Here is a 21,403-nt window from a genome sequence, read left to right on the forward strand (position 1 = left end):
CCATCAACACACAAGTTGAAAAGAATGGGATCTTGCAGGCTTCCTTTTTTGATTCTCGTTAAAGTAACCTTAATGTCGTCATGGATCAAGCCTTCAAACAGGCTTTATTAATAAGTACCTGGTTATGTACATTGTAAAAAGCAAAGAAGAGCACACGATAGCATTACTTGCTCGTGACACAAATGGTCATCAACATGTATTTCAAACGCCAATGATCTAGCAGGTGTTATTCTGGTAGCACGTTCTTAGAGATATAAACGCAAGACAACGTACACAAGAGAGCTTAACATCACTCCCAAACTCAAAAGCTGCATAGGTAAGTGCGATGTGTTTACTAAAGATGTGAACACCACTTTTATTTCTTGATGGTCATGGTCACGTGAACTATGTGTAAAGTGAATGATTAAAAAGCATAGCATCAACTGGGTGTATGGGTCAAGTATCATTTGAAAGGGCCGTCATCCGCGTCGCATGACCATATTTGGTGATTGCTTTGCTGCATTGGAACCCGGTACATTTCCATATGCGTCGTGACTGAAAATCAGCTGCTGTAGTTCCTTTCTTTCATTCCTGCAATGGCGACAGGACCAGCACCAGCAGTAGCAAGCAGCAACAACATTCAAACGGTGTCCGACTTTTGGTTGTTTGTCGTTTATTGTCTGGTCGTCATTGTTGTCGTTCTCTTTTTCCTTTTCTACTTCAATCGAGTACTCGCGCAGATCCTCACATGGCTGATCAACCAGTACACTTGGAGACGCTACAATGCTTACATTGAAGTCGGTAAGAATATGCATCGTCGTCGTAATGCATAGAATGCACTCTCACAATGGGGTCATGTAGACTCGATACGAGTGACACTTCTTGGTGCTCGAATACTGTTCAAGAACTTGCGATACCTCTCCACCAACCAATCCATATCCATTGTCAAGGGCCACATCTCAATACAATACTGGCTGATGAATGTGCGAAAAGCTGACACTGACAAGATGGGTAAGTAATGATGGGGGATGTCAAAGGTATCAAGGTTGCTTATGCATGTTGTCACACGTGTAGATCAGAGCAAGAGCAAGTTGCCATGTCGTATTGTTTGCAGCGTTGAAGGTCTTGAATGGTTCATCTACAACAACGTCCCAGCCTATGAAGCAATGAAGAACATTCTAGGAATGTCTGATGGGGATAAATCACATGAAAGAGATGGTAACTATCATACTTGAGCTAATGTCATTCATTTTACTAATCCCATGTTGGAGTAGGATCATCACCCGCTCATAGTGTGCATAATGGTAGCCAAGATCCCGAGATCCAAACACCTGCAGCAGCAATGGAGACTTCTTTGATACGACGCCTCATGCCTATTCAGTTTGAGTGTACAACAGGTGCTTGGATGATTGGAAACAATGAGCTACGAAGCATGATTGTTGGACAAGCAGTGCAAGCGAGTGGCATATGGAGTGCTGAGGAATCACGTACGGAGATGGATCATTATAAATCAGTACTCGACCTTGTCTTCCGCAAATGCCAGATTAGTCTCAAGGACAATATGGACTTCACCTATCCTCAAGACCAACAAGAAGACATTGCAGTGAAATCAGCATCCAAAACAATACGCATTCTACGGGGGTAAATATGCTCTTTCACTTGAAGCCCACCACCATGTGATACTAACAACAATGAAAATAGCATTGCTGATCTCTTTTTGTACCCATTACGAATTCTATTTCATCCTGCTACAAAGACAAGACAATTTGGTCACATGCAACATATGCAAGAGATTATGAGATCACATCGTGATGCTGAGCAAGGAACGACACGATCTACCACCTTCCATGAAGAATACGCACGAGTCAACAACGTGCTTGAATGTAGCAAAATGGCGCTGTTGTATTATTCTGATGTTGCAGGTGAGTCATGAAGGTTTATTGTTTATATTAGGCTGTGCTAAGTATTATACTTTTGGTAGGCACTGTTCCTTCGAGTGGTGCACTCGGGTCATCGGGAGTGGGAATTGATGTGGGTAACGGAGGTCTTCCGCCAGAATGGGGTATACGATTACTATTATGGAACGCCATGTTTCATTATGGGCCCTGGACCGATCGGCAAAGGTATGCTTGTATTTCTTTGTTCAATGGTGGCACAAATGTCCTAAGAGAGATACATCCACTAGATCTTCAATCCATGATTACTTCTATCCGAGCTCGCATCGCAATAACAAGCCGACACCTTATTTGCAACCTGGGGATGAGCGCGTAGCCACAGCATTTGAATTTCATGTGGAACTTATTACCGAAGCAACACTAAGGATACCAACTCGGGAAAAATCAAAGGTATTTAGGATCCAGAGAATGGTCATGTGGGTACCTACATGAGTTGACACACTCCATATGAATAGGATTGGAAGTATGACAGCGAAGTGGGAGAACTTGATCTCGGCACCGATGGATATTACACGCGCCCTTATGGTTGGATTGATATCAAAACAGCTGCTGGCAGCACAATCAAGACAGTCGTACCTTACGTATGGGGAGCAGACGGCATGAGTATCACCCATGACATCCATTTGAAAGACGTCGATGCATCCACTAGCGTCAACTATGCTTCGTTAATGCACGCCAAGAGCTTGGATGTAGGTTTAAACCATTGCATGCGCTGAACCTTTATAGCTGACATCCAATAATAGGTTTCCGTTTCGATGCATTCACCCTTGGTGTGGAACGCACATCGTGTGTGGGATGTTGGCATATCACTCAAGAGACCACAAATATTCCTTTTACGTGACCACGTCTTCCTATTTCAAGACCTAATCAAAGATTGGTCGTCCACTCCTCCACCTGATCTATTGCATTTTATACCCATCACCTACAACTTTACTGCCAACGTATCGGAACCGCTCTTATACCTCTGTGTGAATGAACACAACATCATCAGTAATCCAAATGCACTTGACGACAATGGTAAGAAAGCAATACCAGCAAAAGGGGGATTTGGTACTGATATTCTCGTTTAGCATTCATCAAGATACACTCGAACAAGCTACACTATACAATGTCACTGCCGTTCATCGATTATGAACCAGAAGTTAATACCATCAACTTCCATGCAGATGTAAGTTAAAAGGAAAGCGCCATTCTTCTCTTTCAAACTAATCGTTAACATGCTGCTATTTCAAGATGGAACATTTTGATCTTGGATTTTCTCTCCAGAGCTCGCATACGCTCAGTGCTTTTATGGACGACGACAATGCGCAATTTGGAGTCAGCGTCGCTGTCGAAATTGAAGGCTCTTACGAATATTACACCACCACTGATATCCTACGTCATATCGAGTCGCTAAATCTCAATGTCAAGGTAAGAACAAATGATTAAGATACTTTTGCATGCTAACGCTGCTGCTTTTATTTAGCTCAATGGTGTAACATGTAAACTGTTTGGCACAGTCATACGCTATCTCATTATCTTGCGTGACAATTACGTTGGCAATTGGATCAACTTTACGACCATCGATGAGTATCGGCAGCGACGGCAAGATCCCGACAAGTGGTTGGAGACAAAAAGGAAGCAAGCTGAGTCTAAGGTGAGTAGGGATAACAAGAATTCATGCAAATGTCACTAATGCAATGTTACACAAGCCGATTCAAGATCCATTTGAAGTCTATTTCCTTGTTGATATCCAAGATGGCTCGCTGTTATTACCTGAGAACTTGTATGAGTGCTCACATTACTCGCAAATGGATTTTCAAGAGTTGCAAGTGGAATTACGGAATCTTGATATCTATATGGGTACGTATTTATAACGATACACCAATGATTGTGTAGGTGACGAGCACTAACAACGCGTATCTTTAGACATGTACATCAATGTTAGCCCGATTACCTGGACGCGTGAGACCTACAGTGATCCAAGTTCCAAAAAATCTTTTATGAGAACAAGGACTGTGAGAGACCAAGGCAACTTTTTGTATATCGATGGTAATGCTTGTCATTCTTTGCCATGCTACATTCACCCATACTTATCCTTATGTTTAGAGCTAAACATTTACGCCCATCGTCTCTTTGGTCCTTTACCTGAAACAGCCACGTATGTTTGTCACTGGGAATTTGACGTTGGACGCATCACTGGAGAGATCAAGCCATCCTTCCTGTTGGGTACCACCAATTTTGCGCAGACGTTTGCATACGACATGATCGATGAAGACAATGCTGTACCATCGGAGATTGCCCCTGCAGCCGATCCAGATGTCACCTTTGTCAAAGCTACGGTGAAGCAAGTTGATATTTATTTGATGAACGAGAACAGTGCTGCGAGGGTGTCTTTGGAACAAGGCGTTGCTGTCGAGTTTGACAACCTTGTGAATGAAAAGTACAACCAGCGAGTATGCGTGCAGATGCCTACTTTTGTGGCGACCACCCTTGCAAATCAAGATCATCATATGCGTGGATTAGGAACAGCACAGGTAACGTGTCGATCTTAGTTGGTATTAGGTGGGTGTGTTGACATGCTTTTTGATAGGATGAATTTTCTTGGGTTGAAGTTGCCAAGTTTTCTACTGGAATGAATATCACAGTCTTTCGACATACCAAGGAATGGAAGAAGCTGAGAGCCGCTCAACAGAATTTCATCAAGGTCCAAGATTATACCACACGACGATGTTCACATTTATATGAGACTGGCGAGGAATCGGAAGGTACTACAATGCTTGTTAAAGTTGTGTGATTGATTGTGTACTAATGCTTTGCATCATTAAAGAAGCCGAACAATCAACAGGCGATCATCATGTGGGTGTGCTCTATGCCCCATTATACCGATCGGTGTATCTTGGTAAGATCGTATTACTATGCCATGAGTGAATAATTAATCAACAGCTTATAGCGCAAAATGCAAGCCATATGGAAGATCGTTCGCCTTACTTGGTACGTCCCTCGGGCCAGAGTGATGATTACGCCCTACGATCTTTTGCAGCTGGAGCAAGTGATATCCCAAGCGTTGGATCCTACATTGGGGATTGGGGTCATGGTGGCATGGATTCTCTAGACGTTGACCACGTGGCGGATCGCCAATCTCGTCCAAGCATCATCTCAAACGACAATGAATCCTTTCATACGGCGTATTCAGGAGAACACCCATTTGGAATGCATGCTGCTGATATCCACCAGCTGATATATGATGACGAGCATTATGATCATTTCAGCTCACGTTCCATGTCAGCTTCTGAAAGTGATGGTAAGAATGGAGGGAATGATGAATTTGACATTTATACTTAGATCTCTATAGATGAATTTATTCATGCCGATGCTACCAATGGCGACAAGAAAAAGGCATCCGAGTTGACAAGCAGTATTCCTCCCTCGATTCCTTACAGTGGTTATCTCAATCGCTATTCAGTCAAAACGGCATCTGTGCCTGGTAGTCGCAGCAATGGCTTCTTTCGACCCTATCTTCCTCCTCCAAAAACCCGCTTTATACCATTGAAGGTATGTTGATGAGAACAATCTATTTGCACAAGGAAACAAGCTCTAACATTGATTGTATTATAGAGGAAGAATTCTGGTGGTGTGAATGAACATGGGGAGTCTGATGATACGCGACGACAAGATGGCTCCTTGTTCTTGTTTCCAGGGACAACGCATGCTGGTCATACACCCGACATTGATGGATACGACGACAATGCGGCATCAGATGATGAGGATGGTAGCGGAAATGAAGTTGTGGTGACAACTGTACTCGAAGCAACGCGCCCCTTGGATATCCTCATGACGCCTATCTTGGTGAAGATAGCACAAGAAGTATCAGAAGCCATCAATCGATATGTGAGTAATGGGGATATCTACAAAAGCAAGGACGTATACTTATAATTCCTTTTAGGATTGGGATTTGGAAAGCATGATGGATTCATTGCAGATCGAATACGTTGGCCAGCTCACTCGATATTTGACGGATCAATTTGTATGCACTCGATTTGCCGTATCGTTGCCGAATACACACTTTCACTTCATCCAGAATGTGATGCTCCCTGATGACCTGCCATCTTACAAGGATGGGACATCATATATCAACCACAAGTACGATGAAAAGGATTCCATGCTTTGTTCAGCCGATATTTTCCTTGAGGACTTCAGCATGATTGGAAGTGTCAAGTTCCAGGATGAAGCATTTGACGAGAAAAAGAAATCGGTGGCGGAGTCAAGAATGGCACTTATGGAGTCTCGGGTACATATCGATCTTGGTAGTCTTGAATGCAAAGTCCAATACGTCAGCGAGAGGAATCAGCCAGCACGCCAACCGGTTGTCTTTGGTATCCCATTATCACGTCAACATACTCGATCAGTCAGCGTGAGGAACCACCAGGGGCTAAAGGAAGAAGAAAGTACCAACGAATTGGTGGTGATCGATTTCATGTTGAGCAAATTTGGATTCAAATGGTTGGGTGCAGAGAAGCCAAATTACTTGAACCTTGATATCGGCAATCTCTCAACCGTTATCATCACTGAAGCTGTCGAGATTCTTGTTGGTGCGGTGTATTCATGGCTTGTCTTCGTTGATGATTTCAAGATGATTTTGAGCAGCTTTCAGGATCAAAGATCTCGCCAGATCCAGATGTTTATACACGAGTTATCGAATTATTCCAAGCATCCAGCAACAACGGGTGATCCACTTTTCTTGACTAAGCCGACTACTGTTTTACGTTTGGGATCACGCAACTTTCGAAATGATGTGGGTTGGAAGCTACTTGCAAGGCTACGCTATTGCTTGAGGAACATTGATTCTGGAAGTCGAGCACGTTTGCAATATAAACTTTCCAAAGGATCCAGTTCATTGCCACTGAGCTCCAAGCAAATGTTCGAGAACGTGGTGCATACGTTGTCTCAGTGGAGAAATTGGGAAATCAGTGCAATGCAAATAGCCAATTGCCGCCTATTTACAGAGCCATATCATCAACAATCGAGCGAAGTGCCTTTCGATGATCGCTGTAGCACCGAAAAACTCGTGGACTTTTTGGTTGCATCCATCAATCTTGCAACGATACGCATTGATTCTTTCGACTTTTGCATATTCGAAGAGGAGCAGGAGACCGAGGACAATAGTATCAGTATCACTGCTGTCGAGTTTGGATTGGAGAGTGCATACAAGCGACCTGCCATTAGTGGATCCGCCACAGAAGATATGCCTCGTATGAGCGGAGAATCGGATCGTCGGCATGGTGCTGCTGCTACTGCACGTGATGGATACCTTGATGTCGTTTCCAAAACCTCGTTGGGATACATTAGGATATTGATCAACCCCACCATATTGGCATTTGCACAACACATGTTGACAGTCCAACGCGTCTTTACGGCCAAGCTGAAAGATTTATCACACGCCAACAAGCAACCTCATGAAAGAGAATCGAGTTCTTCCGAGTTGGATATTTTCAGCATTGTCAACAAGATCGACATTGTGGCCCAAGCGCTTATTAATGTACAGGATATCGATGTCACTGCACGAGCACAAAAATTGACGATGCAAAGCCTTGTTCGTGGTATCCAAGGATCGGCGCTGTTTTCCAATCCCAAATTGACGCCACTCCCCTTATTTGCATCGTCCGACAAAGCGGATTCGGATACTGGTTCAGGCGTGAGGAGCTCAACGAAGGCATCAAAGCGCAACAATTCATCCAATCCTAGCAATCGTCTTATTCTCGAAGCGGGTGGATTGATGGAATATTCGGATGTACGCTTTTATGAGATGACAGGACCACAACATCGGCAGCTCAGCGAATTATTGATTATTACATTGGATGGTGTCAACTTGAATGCCAACATCAGCCAACCAACACGCTTTTTACGCAAGCAATCACGATCATCAGAGCAAAACATGGGCAAGGAAGTGCTCAACGTCTTTTCCAACATACACAAATTCAACATTCATGCACCCAAAAGCTTGCTTCGACTCTATGAGTTTTTGGAAGATTGGCGTACGGAACAAGGGCAGCGATACCAGTTCTTATTCCAAAACTTGATGAGTGAATGGGAGGAACAACATAGAACTGCCGATACAGCATTGGCTGTCAAATCTCATGGGACCAAGTCTGCCGAGAAGAAGTTTGATATCAAGTTGCAGTTTTTGCTCAATGAATTCGATACTCGATTCGACCTTTTGCCTTCGTTAAGTGTCCAATACACCATCCGCGACTTTTTTGTGATGGTGAATGAATCCGAGGTCAAGAACCAATTGGTGCAAAAGTATGCTGTACAGCTTTCCAAGCAAGAGCTTCATCTCATTACCAAGAACACGCCAACTCAGCAACGCCAGCTGCATGAAGAATATGCTGGTGGCACGTTCAGCATACCTGGTATTCGGAGCACTGGAAGTTTACGCAATGAAACGGTCAATGGTGTCAGCCAGCTTCGATTACGCTTTACTGTCTTTGTGGATTTCATATCATTATCACTCAACGCAAGCATGATTGATTCGTTCCTCACAGCACAATCTTTGCTGGGCAACGAGATGGGTGAGCTGATAGAAGTGCTTTCATACGATAAGAAGAAGCGCAAGACCAATTTGGCAGAAGCATCAACCCCAACAGCAACAACAACACCTTCACGCAAGCTTACGTACAGCATGGATGTGAATTTGAATGGCCTTCGTATTGCAGCTGTCAGCCCTTCTGCTATTGGTGTATTTGAATCGAATGGATATGAAGCGTCAATTTCGAATGAAGCTGTATGTACGGCTGATCCAGAACGGCTGATGTGGAAGATCAAAGGAAGGAACTTTGCCTTGTCGCTTGAGCACAATGATGGTAGCAGCAACACCGATGCCACCAGCGAGCCATCCATGGGAGCGCAGCCATCATCAACCCATCGCCGGAATCGATTGGCATATATCATTGCTGATTTTGAAGTACAAAATTACTTTGCTGGTGACCGTGCTGATACCAAGGATAATCGGATGGAACCATTCCAAATCAATGTATCGAGAATTCAGACCGTTATGCAACCCATTGCACTAAGCAAGCTCGCTGAATTGTACATTTACTATGACTCGGAGCTCAAAAAGAAGAAGGAGATGAAAAAGACCGAGCTGGATCAGATTGCTACCAATACCAAACGCCTTGTCAAGTCATTCAAGCGTGATACTGGAGCCGACCAAGAGACGCCTCATTCACTATGGGAAGGAAAAGTGTTGTCAGTCAACATTCAACGTGTCGGTATTGCTATTCCATTAGAAGCAGCGACTCCTACATCAGAGCATACGCATCATTCTACGCCAAGTGCTTTGTTGCTATCCATTGTGTCGATTCAATTTGTGACCAAGAATATTGAAAAGAGTGCTGCAACACTTGAGGATATCTCGCTTCAATTTGTCAGGCGTTTTGACCAGAACAATGAAGATCACTTTATGGCTGAACAACATCCTCGCATGAACCAGATGCACTTACCATCGATCGCATGTCACGTGTATACTCGCAAATTGGAAACGAAGCAAAGTGTCAAGATTGATGCCAAAGTGGGCGGCTTTGAAGTGGACATTGATGGAAGCCTCTCCGATTATGTGAATGCATTGAATATCATTTATGTGAAGAGCAAGGATCGGGTTGATGAGTTTACCAAGGTCAGCAATAACAGGAGCGAAGAAATTGAGACGACGCCGGCTGTAGAACAGGACAAGGATACGCTTGTACATTTGGATCTTGAAGGGATGTTTGAGTATCAGAGTGGTGTGGTGCGTATGTATCCAAGACGACATGCTGGTGAAATACTTCGCAAGAAACCACGGCAACAAGCTGGCACTAGTGATCGATCCGCCAATAGTAGCAGCAAGATGGCCACTGTCAAAATCCCTGGTCTTACAGCATGGTGCACATGTCAAATGCCTTTTGGTACCCACGCATCCGTGGCGGATATTCCTCGAAGATTGCATGGTGATATTATGATTCATGAGAGCGACAATATTCTTCACCCATCGTTGATGCAATTCCTTCAAGAAATTATTGCCGGTCTCAAGATTGGCATGCAGCAATCAAGTGAACGTAAGGCAACTCGACCCTCTTCAGCACCATTGGATAAGAACATCAATGCATCCGTCGTACTACGATTATCGCGTACCAAGCTTGATCTCAGTTGTCAGCCCACGTCAAAAGTCCTATGTTCATTGAGTTGGGATGAAAGTGAGTTTTTGATGAGCTCGTTTTCAAGCGAAGGAACACCATCTTCACATACGATGAGTTGTGTTGGATCACTACGCAATGTATCAGCCATGGTCAAGCATCACTTTTCACCCGAAGCGTGTCTTACAGCCAAAATTGATCATCTCTTGATTAATGCCATGCTCACATCCCAGCGACAACAAAATGGATGCGAGGAAGACGATATTTCGATTGTTGTCAAGATGCCATCCACCCATGTTGATGTTAATATGCGACACTTGCAAGATTTGCTTATTCTCAATGCCTGTTGGCTCAATCAGAAACATGCTCACAAGGCGACTACTACGACAACGACTCCTGCTACGGATAATGTTGAAGAGGCATCCCATCATCCTCCAGTGATTACACCCAAGCCATTCGCACGACACATTACGCTGCAGATGGAGACCATTGCCTTATCGGTGGACCTTGGTCAAGCTATCGGCAAAGTTACATTTGTGCCAAACAATGTGAGCTTATGCACGCACATGCAACCATTTGATGCGAAGAGATTGGAATTACGTTTGGATAAGATTGATGTGGCGGCTGAAGGACGATTATCGGGTGATGCGCAATTTGACAGATTGGTGTTACAAATAACGACAAACATTGTGAATGAGCGTGTGTTACCGCAAAGCACACCATCCGTGTATCTCTTGATGAACGAATTCCGAGCAACGTTTGAATACGAGTATCAGCACATTCTCGACCTTATCCAAGAACCCATTGAATTCAGAGCTTGCTTCACTGGTGAGGAGTTATCAGTCAACATGGTGGTCAAGCCATTGCTTGCATGTGTTTCGATCAAAACGGTGCCTGTAATCATTACAATGTACAAGCGATTCACGGAGCTGTTGGAAAAGAAAAAAGTGGAAGCTGGCGTGTTTGATGCATTTCCTACTTCTCCCACGACGCCCACCTTACCATCGAAACCATTGGCTCAACAACAGCAATTACATCATGTGCCATCATCACCTCTTTTATCTTTACCACGGCTACCTGCTAGCACTGTCATGGCTCATTTCCATTCATTCGAGGTGGTCATCTACCCAAGCCAATTTCAGGACTCTGACAATGTGGAACTTTGTGCCTATCACCTCCAAGTGGCATTGCAACAAGCGAGAGCACCCGATGTGGATGATCCAGACCACCGTACCTTAGCTTTGAGACTCAAGAATGCAGCTCTACTCAAAAATGTACCTGGATTGAAGCTGATGTGGAAGAGGAATCGAGCCAAGCAACGAGATTCAGGATCACCGGATCAAGGCAATGGCAGCGGCAGCGTTAGCAACAAGCCTGTTGACAATGGAACGAGTAACGTAGGTGCTGGTGGAGGTGTATCAATCTTTGGTATTCCCAGCGTGGCATTACATATGGAATCGTTACAAAAGCTGCAGCAAGTGGAGCATATTTTCTGTACCACCTTTGATGGAAGGGTCAATGTCTCGCTCAATCTTGGTCTTATCCGCTATTTGCAAGAATTAGCCAACATGTTTACGACACAGCTCGATCGTGCATTACATCCAAATGAGAGGACTGCTCATGGTGGTGGTGAGGATCGTACACCAACCCTATCATCATCATCAGTATCAGCTGCTGCTGGTGGTGGTGGTGGACCCTCTGGACACGCTGATAGCGATAGTTTTGATAGTGGTGTATCTATCAAGGTGCCATCAAGTTCTTCTCGTCCCGCATCACCTGATCAACCACAAGCCATCATTTATCAATCAGCAGCACCTGTTGACTTTAATCCACAACTCCAAGTGATGGGTGATGCGACGCCACCAGTGGAATGGCTGGGCTTTAAACGAGAGCGTTTACCGGGAATGGTGCATGAAAACATTACATTAGCACTCGACCAAATTGTACATACTTTATGGGATGTTTATAGCAAACAACAGCATCAATAATAAATTGTGTATTCCATATTGTACAATGACGCTAGCATGGATAGAGAAGAATGTGCCTGGATTGGATAGCATCATATGATAGCGAGTTTCAAAGAGCCAATTTCTAGATGCATAGCCATTGGCGAATGCTGTACCTGGCTCCGAGAAATCACCCATTGTGTCACATGTTAACACCCAAAAATGTGTGGCACACATTTACAGACTCCATCCATCTCTCATCTATTTCTTTAAACACACACACACACGTACATTCTTTATATCATCCCATATACCAATTTTTATTTGAGGTCAGTGATAGTTTTATGTTTCATGATTCATCTTTGGGCGTGAAGAGGGGTATTTGACGCGTCTCAAAATTGCATGAATTGTTGATACGGGTATCAAGAGGTACCCTTTCCTTTTTTCTCTCTTTCTTTCTCAGTCATGTCAGATATCAAGGAGCAGCTTGAAGTCTTCAGCTCAAAAGCAGAGGAAATTGTCGACCGACTTGGTCAGCCATTGAAGCCATACCTCCCCATCCTTGGACGTTTTCTCATTGTCGCCACTTTTCTCGAGGATGCTCTTCGAATCTCGACTCAATGGGAAGATCAAATCCTTTTCATGGAGCATAGCCGTGGTTTCCCATCGGGCATTTCCCATCTCTTCCTTGCACTCAATGTAGTGGTAAGTGTATATATAAACGTCCAATGATATGCATATGACGCCATTGTTGATATCAACCACCCCCACCCCCACCCCCTTAAAAACCTTATAGGTCATGTTGGCAGGTTCAGGCATGGTGATTGCAAAGAAGCATACGCAATATGCAGTGTACGGATTATTGGGAGTGGTGGTTGCTCAAGCACTTGGATACGGCCTGGTGTTTGATTTTCAGTTCTTTTTACGCAATCTCTCGGTGATTGGTGGTTTAATGATGGTGTTGTCAGAATCCATGATCCAGAAAAACAAACAGGCCATGTTTGCTGCTCTGCCACAGATCTCGGATACCGATCGACGCACGTATATTCAATTGGCAGGTCGTATCTTGCTCATTTTCTTATTCATTGGTTCGGCTTTCCATGGTGATGAATGGTCTTTGGCTCGTATCATTGCTTCGGTGCTTGGTCTTATTGCTAGTGTGATGGTTGCTGTTGGTTTCAAGGCACGTTACTCGGCCGTCTTTATGATCCTGTTCCTATCAATATTCAACATCCTCAGCAACAACTTTTGGTCAGTCTCCCATACTCATTATCAACGCGACTTTTTGAAATACGACTTTTTCCAAACACTTTCCATTGTCGGTGGATTCTTATTACTTGTCAACATGGGTCCCGGTGGTTATTCCATTGATGAGAAGAAGAAGGCATTTTAATCATCATAATGTGTAGTATCAAATAAAAAACAGGGATATCATCATCATTCATTCATGCTGGTTTGGGGGGGGACGATGTTGAGAGGGAGGCACATTGAAAGAGAGCATGGCAGCAGCGGTGTTTCATCCTGCACCCTACCACCATTTCATTCACTGCAGCTACAGTTGTAAAGCCCTGTCGTCTTCCTTTTCCACCCCACTTTTCTTTTGCTTTCTCCATGAGTAACTCAAACCATGTCAACACGCCCTCAATACCACTGACGGAAAGGTAAAACGTCTGCATTCACCTTGCATTCCCTTTGATAACCCAATGCATAGTCCCGCTCAGCACCAACACTACCCGATCGCCAAGCAACATGTTCCCAGCAATGTAGTGGCCGTCTTCATTGCGCGATTTGATAGGACTTCGGGTAACACTATCGAGTGGCAACATCCAGAAGGTAGGTTCTATTGTTGTTCGGCTACCAGTGTGCTTATTGTATATGGGCAGAGATTGATTTGGATGGGGTCGAATATCAATGCATTTGCAGCGGTCTTCATCGTGTCGAAACAGATACCATGTAAGGAATATTTACTGCTTCTACAAGTTAACATTTTCGCTAATGGGACGAAATACATAGCTATTTTACCAAACAAAATCGCTTTGGTGTTAGCGTGTTTCGAAAGGAGGATGCGGATGAGAGTGAACGGGGAGCAACGATGAGAGCAGTGGGCGTCTTGATCGAGTCCTACGACGAGCAAGCTGGTCATTGTCCTTATGCATGGGTTCATGGTCGATCGTTGACGTTGTATGTATATATATGTATGCAAGCTTCTCTATTTATGCATTCACTGATCCATATGTATATATAGGTTGGACCCATTTACACAGCCAAACATCCACCAGACATTGAAGGATTATTACATGCAACATCGCCTCGAGCATCGTCTTCCCGATTTGGAAACATCAGCTCCAGTCCCATGGGCACGTGCGGCACGTCATGGATTTCAACCAGATGCATTGCTCTTTGACAATCACCTTTCCCGGCATCTCTTTGAAAAGCTTGGCGAAGCTGCTCCTCAACCCATTGAACCTATTCCATACACAGCTTCACTCCCTTTCCTCGTCGCTCAGCTGGGTCCTCAAATCTTTGTATTATGGAAAGCAGCATTGCTAAGGAAACGGATCTTGTTTTTGACCGAGCCACCCATGGAAAGAGCTTGCGGATATGGTATGTTATGGGATCGACTCGAGTGCAACAAAGGGATATCATCTCACCAAAGGACCATCATAGTGTATGACACCTTTTTATTGGGCATCGTCTCCAATGGATTCAAGACCGAACAACGTTTCCATCCAAAGTATACAGTTGGCGTCAATGACATTGTTGATTTGTACGGATATCCTCATGGATACGTTGCTTGTAAGTTATTTTAGACCCAGGATTGTATTTCATTGAATGGCTCATTCATTGTTCTATTGACAAAGGCACATCCGATGCTATTTTTGAAAGCAAAACCGAGATCTATGATCTTCTTGTTACACTTCCAAAGATGGATGCAGCTGGTCATGGAATATTTTCACCACCCAAATTTCATTCAACAGACCCTGATCTTTCTTCACGACACAACGCAGCTGATGTGATACGATTTCGATCAGTTGTGAGACAATTGTTCGACAAGGCACGAGGAATGGGATTTGCAGAGGATATGGAACCACAATTGGGTCATGCTCTTGAACATCAAGGTGATTTGTGGGATGCTATCAGTATGGCCACTTTCCAAATGACATTATGGTGGTACCGACCACAACCAAAATCTTCAACAGTATCCAACGGCTTCATCCATAACAACAACAACAATGTATCATCATCATCATCACCACCATCGTCATGGCAGAGAATATTTGCTGGCAATGCACCCCGAGGCTATCGTAAAAAGATGACCCACAATATACCAATGGATCCAGAGGAACAAGAGACACTGTTATTGGGCGATAGTGATGCGCTAGCGGATGAGGAGCAAGATGCACCGGAGCTCAACAACAATGAAGTCTTTGACGCAGTGGTTGCTCGAGCGTCGAATGAACATGGACGATCCTCGAATGATGTTCATCAATACAGTCCACCTGCAGGTGTCCTTGAGCAATTGACGGGAGCATTAGCTGGGTATGTAGTAATGAGAAAAATGTGATCTTTGTACTGCTGCTGACATAAATGGCATGTAGCTTCTTTCACACGCTTTCTGTTCAAGTATTAACCCGACTGGATACCCTATTATCTGCCAATGAGAGCGATCAAGGTGGCACCATTGTTCTCTACCCAAAAGATTTGGTGCATCTAGGATTACATCCTCGAGAAGACGCTACGTTTGTGATCTTGCTAGCATCGAGATACTTTGACAAGGATGTTAAAGTAGCAACCATGTGCGATACATCATGTAGCTGTTGTTGTCCTTCTTCATCCACAAGCAATGATGGTGCATTAAGGATCTAGTTTAATTGTCTTTTTTTTTCCCCAACAAATAGCATACTGTAATGAAATATCATCTTATTACACGTGTATATATATCACTCTTTTCTTTATTCAGTCTTTTGAGCTTTACTAACATCAATGGTCCATAATCCAAGAATGTAATTAAGTCGGATCAATAACAGATCACGTGCCATTAATATTGAATCCTTCATCAGGTTGATTTTGCTACCGTCAATTTCATGCCAGTTGACCTGCACCTCGGCAATGGGTATCCGTTGTAGCTGGGCAATCATCAAACATTCAATATCAAAGATCCATCGTTCAACATGCATGCTAGGAAACACCCTTTGGGCAGCCTTGCGTGTAAACAACTTGAAGCCGCACTGCGTATCTTCAATACCCCTGATACCAAGGATATACACAAGACTATGGAAACAGCGCATCAAGAAATTGCGAATAAAAGAACGCTGAAGAAAAAAAGAGACAATGAATGAGCCCTTATTCCCATACGCACCCATATTTTCATTCTTACCTTGACGACAGCATCCGTACTCACTAAATGGGAACGTGAACCCACAGCAATAGCCAATTCTTTATCCTTGATAGCTTCCTCTAGTTTGACAAGATCTGCAAACTTGGTTGCACCATCGGCATCCACCATCAGGCACCGTTCACCACGAGCACATAGCATACCCTGGATACACACACACACACCCATTAGACCTTCTTGTAAAAGAGACCATCATGATCATCATCCTTACCTGAGTCACTGCTCCTCCTTTTCCTCTGTTCTTTTCCAATGCCAACAACCGGATATCCGCATACTTGTGCTGTTGAGCAAATTCCATGACAACCTCCTTGGTATTATCTCGGCTACCATCATCCACCACAATGATCTCGTATGTAAACGTCTTTTGTTGCGTTTTGCGTTCTTCAAGGAATGACACGGTCTCGGACATCATGGTAGGTAACCGCTTGCTCTCATCAAAGGCTGGGACAATGCACGACAGGCTCACATTCGAGGTGTCAAAGAGACTCGGCAATCGTTTTGGTTCATTGCTATGTACATCTCGGAAATACTTTTCATTCTCGGTGGGAGGTCGTGGTTTCGGCGATAAGACAATGAGGACTCCAACGATCTAGTAGTGTCACGCGTAGATAGGCATACGTTAGCTCCTTTGTGTGTAAATGTATATAAAAAGGAGTGGAGTGGATACTGACTATGAGCGAAAAGCAGACCAATGCCACAGCAGTAACGAGCAGCAGTGACATAGTTGAGTGGGTGGAAAGAGAGGGAAAGGAGTGAAAGAGAGGTGAATGAGATAATCCAAAGTGTGGAACCCAAAGTGGCTATCGGGTCAAAGAGCTGTGGCCAAATGTCAATGGCTCGCTGAATCTCATCACACACAATGCAAAATGCCAGAAATAGCATCTTGTCTCACCTTGAATGATTTGATGCCGTTCATATCATGCAAAAAGTAGTGATTCTGCCATTCGGGAAAATATTGACCATTGCTCTTGATTGCTACATATACCCATCTCAACCGCTTCTTTTACTTCTCGAAAACCTACATAGCAACCAAAAGGAAAATGAGACATGATAGATAGATCATCAGGGCAGCTTTGGTAGTTGACTTTGGCTGTATATCGTCCACAGCAATCATGAGAATGGTATGTGAGAAGTATATAGATGATTGAAAACATGTAGTAAGTGCATCCAATATACATGAAAAACGTGCTGTTAAGAAAATGACAGCTGTGGGTAGGTCGTTACATTTGTTGTCAGTAAGCTGCAGGTTCAAACATTTGATAAAATCACTTTTACAGCCAAGCAACATGTTCCATCATCATGCTGATAAATCAATCAGCAAGTTCATTCAATAAAAGCGTACGAGACTATCTTCAGAATATCAAATTCATTATCCCCCTTTAGATGTCTCTCGCAAAGCACCAACAAGGCGGATTGTGAAGAGAGATCAAGCACCGTTTCGACAGCCGACAAGGCACTACTATTTCTATCCTCGTGTTACACGGGCTTAAAAACGCTGCGCTCTTCAAAACAGCCAATCACGATCGCCCGTTTACATATGATGTCATGTCGCACCTTTGCATTAACGGTGTACTCGTGAAGCTTATAACCATGCATGGCAACTGAAAGTTGGGTTAGCATATACATAAACCTTGCCATGGCTGAGACTGTTGTAGATAATGTGTTGCTAAACGTGGCCACATCAACGGTATAGGATGAATGATGAAGAGCAGAGATTTCCTTATTACCGCTACACATGCTGATACGATGGTCTCATGGTTGTCAGCTCCTAATAATATGTAATGCAACTCTTTATTGTAACCATCATCGCATTTCGATTCTGGTCACATCTACAAATGGAAGCTGATTGTACGTATGGAGGAGTAGCTGCATTAAATTTCGTTGTCTTTCTTTTCCATGCCACCCAGCAAAAAGCGTAAACCCCACTCGCAAAACCCTGTTGGCATTGAGCACTTCTTTGCTAATCAACGCAAGCGACATGAAGCTGAAAGTGAAATTGGACCGGCATTCATTCAATCCAAGCCGTCAAAAGAAAAGGAGGATGCTGCAGCGCCAATGGACACCTTGAAGGTTCACGATCGCGATTCCAGTGACAATGGTGGCAAAGCAGACAGCCGATCGAGTCCCAAACAATGTAGCAGCACCAGCACCAGCACCAGTAATAGTGATGGCAATGTAGTTGATACGTCTACCAATATCGACAAGTCGAGTGATCAGTCATCAACAACAACGATGATGGCTATCATGCAGCCACAAGCTCAGCAGTATACGCCAAATGAACTTCCTTTGACCACTGATCCACTCCGTTTCAACCCGCATGAATACGACACGATCATATCGAATTGGCCAACTGAAAGCAAGACATCAACAAAGCGCGCAGTGCCATACTCTTTCCTTACACATGCATTTGCGACTATCAACGCTACATCTTCACGTATCAGCATCACCAACATCCTATGCAACATGCTACGCGTGCTTATGGTCCATACGCCTGATGATGTATTGCCAACTTTATGGTTATGCTCCAATCGATTGGGTGCAACAGGAGTAGAACTTGGTGTGGGTCCTTTGATTCTGACACGTGCAATGACAGCCGTATCCGGTGGCATCTCATCAAACAAGCTTCGACAATTGTATCGGGATCATGGTGATTGGGGAGACGTTGCATACAAGATCAAGGCAACCATTCGTACAATTGCATTTTCAAAGAATCCACGGCCTCTGCGTGCACGCGAAGTCTTCCATCAATTACGCCACGTGTTGACATCCGTCAAAGGAAAGGGGTCCGTTGATCAGAAAACGCACATCATCCAACGATTACTGCTTGCAACTCACACGGCTGAAGAAGCTCGCTATTTGATACGCACATGTGTGGGCAATTTACGCACCGGCGCTGTTGAAAAGAGTGTTCTTTTGGCTCTTGCACGTGCATGTGTCTTGATCCATGATGGAAGCAGCAAACCCGATGCGTTGAAACACGCCGAAGACGTCCTCAAAGAATGCTATGCTCAATGCCCTGATTGGGATAGGCTGATACCCTGGCTTCAAGAATGCGGATGGGATCTCGAAAGGATATTTGAGAAATGTGGTATCACAGTGGGTAAGTTATCTTAAATGGTGAAATTACAGCAGCAGTGGTTACTCATCACGTGGTTTATTAGGCGTTCCTCTTCGACCTATGCTTGGTCAAATCACTCGAAGGATGACGGATGTCTTTGCGAAGCTCGCTGATCGGGATTTCGTATGCGAGTGTAAATACGATGGTCAAGTAAGCATGTCGCCGCTTGTTCAAAACACTCATAATGGCTCACTCATCATCATGTACTATTATTTCTCTTTCAGCGTGCACAGATCCATATGGATGAACAAGGCCATGTCAAGATTTACAGCCGACACCTTGAGGTTCGTACCTTATGGAAAGGCGCTATAATCGATTACCATGGTTAATGTTTTATTGCCATAGGATATGACCGACAAGTATCCTGATGTGGTGCACATGCTTCCAGATGTCCGCAAGGCTGATGTCGGATCATTTATCATTGATGGAGAAATCGTGGCAATCAACGAAGAAGGCACCATTTTACCCTTTCAGACTCTCAGCAATCGAGAACGGAAGAATGTGACCATTGCGGGCATCAAAGTACAAGTGGTATGTATATAAACAATGATTGAATGCAGGCATCTTACGTTTTATTATAGTGCGTTATGGCATTTGGTGAGATTAGTGGTTGCTGTGGAGGTTGATTTGTTTACTTTAACATGTGATCTAGATCTGATGTACCTGAATGGAGAGTCTCTATTGCGCATGTCTTTCCGAGAACGTCGTGGTCGACTGCGGGATCGTTTTGTGCCGAAACAAGGTGTATTTGACTTCGCTGAAGGAATTGAAGCCCGTGGTGTGCCAGAGGATCAAGAAAAAGTATATGCTTTCTTTGACAAGAGCGTGAGAGAAGGAAATGAAGGAATGATGGTCAAGGTGCTCGATCCTCCCCCTGCAGGTGTTCAGCAGCCTCTATCAACATATGAACCTGGTAAGCTTCAATGTTGACATTTTCACGTGCCTTGTGCTAATAATATCATCCATAGATAAAAGAGTAGAGAGCTGGCTCAAGGTCAAGAAAGATTACTTGGAAGGTGTTGGTGATTCCCTTGATTTGGTCGTAAGTACTATATGTCTACATGTATGCTATTTGAACATGCTTTTCATATACGTGATGGAATACGCATAGCCCATTGGTGCCTGGTATGGGAACGGAAGGAAGGCTGGCTGGTATTCACCTGTGCTTTTGGCTTGCTTCAATCCTGAGAATGATGCGTTTGAAAGCGTTTGTAAATGCATGTCTGGTATGTGTTGCTATATACAAAGTGAGCATGGTGAATGATGATGCCGTTGCTTATGTTTGGCTTTTATAGGATTCAGCGACGAGTTTTATCGCAACATGAAGCAATTCTACAGTGGGGATCGTATCCTAGAGCACGCACGGCATGATTATGTCACAGACTTGGTGCCTGATGGTAAGTAGCAGATACCTTCATTATCCTTGATACAATGACAATATCACTAATGATTATGATGTAGTGTGGTTTGATGCAACGGAGGTGTGGGAAATCAAAGGTAAAGAACAAACAACGTGATGTGTAGTAGCAAAAATCAACCAACCATTCAATCATACATACGTAGGGGCGGACATCACCATCAGCCCAGTGCACAAAGGCGCTCTCGGGAGAATCGATCCTGATCGTGGATTATCGTTACGCTTCCCAAGATATTTGAGAACACGCACCGACAAGACTATATACGAGGCGACCACGAGTGAGCAGCTTAGTGATTTCTTTTTAGCACAGAATGGCAATGGCACATAATAGAAAAGTTAATCTAAGGCATGTTTATTTGTTTTTGCATGATGGAGTTGATCGACATATACAATGTAGTGGACGTGTGAAGAAATGTGCATTGTGTGAAAGCAAGTTTGCAGC

The 21,403-nt window shown here is 43.9% G+C and overlaps 5 protein-coding genes across 5 annotated transcripts; 4 read left to right on the forward strand and 1 right to left on the reverse strand.

Annotated features, from left to right (window-relative positions):
- Window positions 1-575: 575 nt before the first annotated feature.
- O0I10_007296 (uncharacterized protein) lies at window positions 576-12,072 on the forward strand (the record flags this gene model as incomplete). The annotated part of the gene is made up of 21 exons (XM_058487314.1): window positions 576-780; window positions 841-990; window positions 1,054-1,197; window positions 1,254-1,620; window positions 1,681-1,901; window positions 1,961-2,102; window positions 2,165-2,324; window positions 2,390-2,623; window positions 2,678-2,951; window positions 3,005-3,102; window positions 3,168-3,344; window positions 3,400-3,570; window positions 3,626-3,776; window positions 3,843-3,965; window positions 4,023-4,450; window positions 4,507-4,681; window positions 4,744-4,815; window positions 4,867-5,217; window positions 5,269-5,468; window positions 5,532-5,804; window positions 5,860-12,072. 21 exons carry the CDS (start codon window positions 576-578, stop codon window positions 12,070-12,072), a joined length of 10,329 nt encoding a protein of 3,442 aa, XP_058341875.1.
- Window positions 12,073-12,495: 423 nt separating this feature from the next.
- O0I10_007297 (uncharacterized protein) lies at window positions 12,496-13,423 on the forward strand (the record flags this gene model as incomplete). The annotated part of the gene is made up of 2 exons (XM_058487315.1): window positions 12,496-12,735; window positions 12,827-13,423. The coding sequence occupies 2 exons, from the start codon at window positions 12,496-12,498 to the stop codon at window positions 13,421-13,423; spliced, it is 837 nt and encodes a 278-aa protein (XP_058341876.1).
- A 218-nt stretch (window positions 13,424-13,641) lies between these two features.
- O0I10_007298 (uncharacterized protein) lies at window positions 13,642-15,897 on the forward strand (the record flags this gene model as incomplete). The annotated part of the gene is made up of 8 exons (XM_058487316.1): window positions 13,642-13,691; window positions 13,742-13,863; window positions 13,914-13,983; window positions 14,044-14,211; window positions 14,276-14,634; window positions 14,698-14,826; window positions 14,892-15,570; window positions 15,630-15,897. 8 exons carry the CDS (start codon window positions 13,642-13,644, stop codon window positions 15,895-15,897), a joined length of 1,845 nt encoding a protein of 614 aa, XP_058341877.1.
- Window positions 15,898-15,983: 86 nt separating this feature from the next.
- On the reverse strand, window positions 15,984-17,148 carry O0I10_007299 (uncharacterized protein; the record flags this gene model as incomplete). Its single annotated transcript, XM_058487317.1, has 4 exons — window positions 15,984-16,343; window positions 16,409-16,570; window positions 16,638-17,015; window positions 17,098-17,148. The coding sequence occupies 4 exons, from the start codon at window positions 17,146-17,148 to the stop codon at window positions 15,984-15,986; spliced, it is 951 nt and encodes a 316-aa protein (XP_058341878.1).
- A 1,174-nt stretch (window positions 17,149-18,322) lies between these two features.
- On the forward strand, window positions 18,323-21,289 carry O0I10_007300 (uncharacterized protein; the record flags this gene model as incomplete). The annotated part of the gene is made up of 11 exons (XM_058487318.1): window positions 18,323-19,526; window positions 19,588-19,694; window positions 19,769-19,828; window positions 19,890-20,075; window positions 20,126-20,141; window positions 20,197-20,457; window positions 20,513-20,586; window positions 20,656-20,770; window positions 20,840-20,941; window positions 21,006-21,041; window positions 21,108-21,289. 11 exons carry the CDS (start codon window positions 18,323-18,325, stop codon window positions 21,287-21,289), a joined length of 2,343 nt encoding a protein of 780 aa, XP_058341879.1.
- Window positions 21,290-21,403: the final 114 nt, after the last annotated feature.

Source organism: Lichtheimia ornata (assembly GCF_029851405.1).
Source record: "Lichtheimia ornata isolate CBS 291.66 chromosome Unknown scaffold00035, whole genome shotgun sequence".
NCBI classification, from domain to species: domain Eukaryota; kingdom Fungi; phylum Mucoromycota; class Mucoromycetes; order Mucorales; family Lichtheimiaceae; genus Lichtheimia; species Lichtheimia ornata.